Source organism: Neophocaena asiaeorientalis, unplaced genomic scaffold (genome assembly GCF_003031525.2).
Source record: "Neophocaena asiaeorientalis asiaeorientalis breed wild unplaced genomic scaffold, Neophocaena_asiaeorientalis_V1.1 scaffold134, whole genome shotgun sequence".
NCBI classification, from domain to species: Eukaryota; Metazoa; Chordata; class Mammalia; order Artiodactyla; family Phocoenidae; genus Neophocaena; species Neophocaena asiaeorientalis.
The window spans coordinates 27262281-27267512 of record NW_020185339.1 but is presented as its reverse complement, the minus strand read 5'-3'; the positions used below and the strand labels follow the sequence as shown (position 1 = coordinate 27267512).

General features: G+C 48.9%; 1 protein-coding gene across 1 annotated transcript in view; it reads right to left on the bottom strand.

Moving 5' to 3' along the window:
• Positions 1 to 5232, bottom strand: part of CELA1 (chymotrypsin like elastase 1) — a 19859-nt gene that overhangs the window by 9834 nt on the left and 4793 nt on the right. Inside the window, exons 5-8 of the mRNA XM_024736570.1 lie at positions 4874 to 4956; positions 3631 to 3731; positions 2488 to 2613; positions 1590 to 1726 (exon numbers count right to left, since the gene is read on the bottom strand). Of these exons, the coding sequence (XP_024592338.1) occupies positions 1590 to 1726; positions 2488 to 2613; positions 3631 to 3731; positions 4874 to 4956 (447 nt within the window). The remainder of the gene's footprint in view (positions 1 to 1589; positions 1727 to 2487; positions 2614 to 3630; positions 3732 to 4873; positions 4957 to 5232) is intronic.

The window sequence follows — 5232 nt, the reverse complement described above, 5'->3', positions numbered from 1 at the left end:
TTTTTTTTTTTGCGTACGCGGGCCTCTCAACTGTCGTGGCCTCTCCCGTTGCGGAGCACAGGCTCTGGACGTGCAGGCTCATTGGCCACGGCTCACGGGCCCAGCCGCTCTGCGGCATGTGGGATCCTCCTGGACCGGGGCATGAACCTGTGTCCCCTGCATCGGCAGGCGGACTCTCAACCACTGCGCCACCAGGGAAGCCATATCTGCATTTTTTGACTTTTCAAAGCCTTTGCACATGAATTACTTCTTTGGATACTTACAACAATCCTTTCATGTTATATATAGACCAGGAAATTGAACTACAATGACATTGAGTGAACTGGGAGCAGAGCTGGATTAGAAGCATGTGTCTCTCTCAGCCCCAGGTTTCCCCAGTAGACTGGCTGCTCCCAGCAAGGCCTTGCCTCCCCTCCAGAGCTCAGATCCTGTCTGATGGCTGACAGCCTTCTGTGCGAGGCCTGCTGTCTCTACCCTTGTTAACTATCTCTGCTCATAGCCTCTCCCACCTTTCCATGTCATCTAATGACTTTTCCTTCCAGAAATCTTCCCATGATTGACTGGAAGAAGCTGAGGCCTCCTCTGCCTCGACTCCTCTGGACCTGCAGCCACCCCTGGCTCATTCGCTCCAGCCCACAGCCTATAGACTGTCTATGAAGGCAGCACAATGGTGTCATGACCACCAAGGCGGAAGCCAGGATACCTGCCTTCTGGCCCCAGCTAACTAGTTACTAACTAGTCATGTGATTTTTTTTTTTTTTTTAATATTTATTTATTGGGCTTCCCTGGTGGCGCAGTGGTTGAGAGTCCGCCTGCCGATGCAGGGGATGCGGGTTCGTGCCCCGGTCCGGGAAGATCCCACATGCCGCAGAGCGGCTGGGCCCGTGAGCCATGGCCGCTGAGCCTGTGCGTCCGGAGCCTGTGCTCCGCAACGGGAGAGGCTGCAACAGTGAGAGGCCCGCGTACCGCAAAAAAAAAAAAAATTATTTATTTGGCTGTGCTGGGTCTCACTTGCAGCACACGGGATCTTTGTTGCCGTGTGAGAGATCTTCTTTGCGGCATGAGGCATCTTTTAGTTACGGCATGCGGTATCTTTTAGTTGCGGCATGCGTCATCTTTTAGTTGCAGCATACAGGCTCTTAGTTGTGCCGTGCCCGATCTATGTTCCCTGACTAGGGATCGAACCTGGCCCCCTGCCATGGGAGCGCAGAGTCTTAACCGCTGGACCACCAGGGAATTCCCTGGCCATGTGATCTTGAACAAGGTCTTTAATTTCTTTCTTTTTCTTTTTTTTTTAAGGTCTTTAATTTCTTTGGGTCTCAGTTTCCTTATGTATAAAATGAGAGGCTGGTAACAAAATACTCTCTGAGGTAAGGTGTCTATCTTTTTTTTTTTGGTTATAAGAATCTGAGAATTTCTGACTTGACTATTCCATGGCTTGTTCTTAGCTTGATTTCATGAACCAGTTATTTTATCTCTGGTTCCTGGTCTTTGGCTCTGAACACCTAGGACCACAGAAAAAGTGCCCCAGAAGCTCAGCTACCTAATCAAGATCCATGTGGTGGATGGTGCCAATGTAGGCGACTTACTCATGGTCCTGCCCCAACCTGTGATGTAGCAGGGGCTGTTGTTAGTCAGGATGGTTCCCTCCTTTGGCAGAACACCCAGCTGGACACAGCTGTTGAGGGTAACGTTCTGGGCCAGGCGCAGCAGGGCGATGTCATAGCTGCGGGAGGAAAGGAGACCGCTCGCTTGCAGGACCAGGCCTTCCTTTAAGTCAGCATAGGGACAAGCCCTCCCTAAGCCTTGTGTGCCCATGGAATTGGAAACCAATGACTTCGAAGAAGGAGGGGACTGACTCTCCACGACTCAAATTTGAGGAACTACGCATTTGGATTGTAGGATATTCTACGTTTAACAGCAGCCCCTGCTGGTGAGGTCTCAGCATTGTCGCCTAGCTCTGGTCTGCAACCCAGGGGGGAAGTGGAGCTCGCTTCTTTCAGTTGTGAATGGGGACTCGGAAAGGAGCAGAGTGCTTTGATCTTCGTAGCAGAGAAGAGTTCTCAGAGGAGAAAGATGTCAAATGCTCTGCAGAAATATCCGAATTACTTGAACCCACGCTATAGAATTGGCTACCATCTTAACTACTTCCTTTCTAAAAGTTTACAGCTCAGTCTTCCAGGAGTTTTCTCATTGTGAGGTTCATTTTAAGAAATCTACTTTTGCTGATGGAGTCTATTCCATAAAATGAATAATAACTAACAATAAAAACGGGAACATTAAACTCTGCAGACGAGATTCAGGGGATCCAATCACGCAAACCAGCGTAGATCAAACAAATCCCCAAAGATCTTCAGACATTCTCAAGTCCTCCAACATCTTAATTCTCAGAGTCCTCCTGGATGAAGGCGAAGGAAGCCAAGACCCCATGGCTGGCCAGTCAGCCCTCCACCTCCCAGCCCCAGGTCAGCCCTGCCTTGCCCCTACCCTGCGGCCACATTATTGCTGTTCCAGTGGGGATGCACCTCGATCCTCTGCACACTCACGTACTGCTCGGTGCCATCGTTCTGGCTCAGGTTGTGGTCTCCAACCACCACACGGAAGCTCATTTGTCTGGAGGGAGAGAGGGAAGCCCTGAGTGATCCTTCTTTTTCCCCTCTTAGAGAAAAGCTGGGAAGCCATCTTACATCTCATTTTCAGGACAGGAATCCATCTTATCTGGCCCAGGCAGTGGAAGGATGGAAGACCCTGGAAGATGAGGAAGTAACCAACCCTCTCATCCCCAATTTGGTAACCTGTGGAAGTGACAGAAACTACCATCAACTTCATGTTCCCAATTTACTAAGCTAAACATCGGAGGCTGAATATCTCATAACTTGGGAGAGGTGTGGTGAGCATAAATGAAATAATGGCTCTCAGCCCATAGAGGGATTTCGAGGGACATATAAACTTCTAGACCAGGAGCAGTAGTTCTTTTGTTCTTAAAATTTTTTTGGCCACACCGCATGGCATGCGGGATCTTAGTAACCCCCCGACCAGGGATTGAACACGTGCCCCCTGCATTGGAAGCATGGAGCCTTAACCACTGGAAGTCCTAGACCAGTGGTTCTTAAAGCATGGTCCCTGTACCAGGAGCATCAATATAACCTGGAAACTAGTTAGAAATGCAGATTATCAGGCCCCAACCTGGACCTTCCTATCAGAAACTCTACTGGGCTGGGCCCAGCAATCCGCACCCTGCAGGTGATTCTGATCCATGCTCAAATTTAAGAACCACTTGATAAACATGAAAAAATGGTTACCAGTCAGGCGTTGAATAGGCACTTAAATATTTACCTACCTAATTCTCACAATAATTCTACAAAGTAGGTAGAGATAAGGGAGGGAGAGCTTGGAGAGCTAAGTAAGCCATCCAAGTTCACATAGCTAGAAGAAGCTGGGACAGGAGGTGAACCTGAGTTTGTCTGACATTATAGTTTGTACTTTCCATTATATCCTACTATCTCCCCGCAGGCCGCCCAACACCTCCTTAAAGTCTTGCCCTGAGCAGTCAAACATACATATTCCTCCAGAAGGACCAGACTCTTCCCCTCCCAGGGGCTCAGAAAAGCTGGTCTTTGTTTTTCTCACTTGTCCACACAGTGAGCAGCTGTCATCACCCAGTTCCGTCTGATGAGGGTCCCTCCACAGATGTGAAACCAGGAACCTCCAGACTGGTACTGGAGGGAAATCTAGATGGGGAGAGAAGAAAAGAGGGATAGGTTGGTGATTCTTGAAAGGCATTGACCCCAGCCATGTGTTACCTCCTTAAACTCCTGCCATACCTCAAAACATCCTCCAACTTTCTGGGCTAGAGATGGCGAATTGTTTTCATTTGACCTTTTGCTATTGGGGCTACCTGGAGTAGTGGTGAAAAGGGGCGTGTAGATGCCCCTGGGACCAGCAGAAAAGAGTGTTCTGTCGTTTGGTGATGTTTGCTGTGTACATGGAAGGGGGAGTAAAGACATACACACACAGTGCATTCAGCATCATTACCCTATATTATTGCAAAGGGCCAGGAACCCAGGTCCTTCTACCTCCATTCCCTCTTGGGAAGGAAATGTAGCCATGGAATTGCTCCATCACCTAAGCCACAAACTTAGGTCCCCAGAACTCCCCTCCGAAGTTTTGAAGATCCACCGTGTCCCCTCTCCCCAGCAGATACTTAGAAACACCACCGGAGTATTCATTTTTATCAGCTCACGCCTCCTCCTTCATTGCCTCATATCACACAATAGCTCTACCCCTGAAAATTGGGGCACAAACTTCTGTAAATTGAATGTAATTCTAATCGCAGTGATTTCTCTCAAAGTATGGCTATTCACTAGTGAATTTGCCAGTTTTACACTTTTAGAATTGCTTAAATCACAGCCTAGCTGCCCTATTTTGAAAGTGGAAACTCTTTAAATAGCCAAATGAGCAACGTGCTCCATTTGGGGGCAGAGGTGTGTTTGCAGGTGTGACACGAATTGCGTGGAGTGGGGTGTGTGTGTGTGTGTGTATGTGTGAAGGTGTGTAGAGTCTGAGGTGTGGGTCTGGCACACAGTCTTGCTAGTGTGGCACAAGAGGTATTGCTGGGAGTGTAAATGTGGTTTGTGTTTGGGTGTGTGCCTGGGAGAGTGAGTGTGGTTGGTGTTTAAATCCTTTCCTCCAAGCCTTTTGCACTTAGAAAAAAATTCCTAAGCCTCGTCCCATTCATCTTTTAAAGCTAGAATCCAGGTGGTTGGAGAGCTTCCTGTTGATAAGGATATACACAAACATACATAATATTGCATATCAGGACACGGGCAACTCTTATTTCGTTGGCAGTCTGGGGCTGTGAAGGAACACCCACCTGAGAGGGCCAAGAATGCCTCCGGGCCTCAGTCCCTCCAACTACCCGGGCGTTGGTTTCTGGAAAGTCCTGGGCACTATGTCCTTTGTGGGGCAGAAGAAAAGTGAGTGATGACTAAGCATGGGGTCAGCTCAGGGTGGGAGGGCGGGTGGCAGTTGTGCTTTGTCTGCAAACTCACAGTTCCTCCCTAGCAAATGAGGGGCCCAGCTGTGAGTTCTCTGAGCCCCTTTTGAAAGCAGATAAGTCTAAGTGCCTTCTGCTTTTCTGCTTCCCCTACGTGTCCCCAGAACTTTGGCATGTTACAAGGACCCATCTCACATTGCCGTGCCAGGCCCCAGAGGTTCCTCATTTTCTCAGCC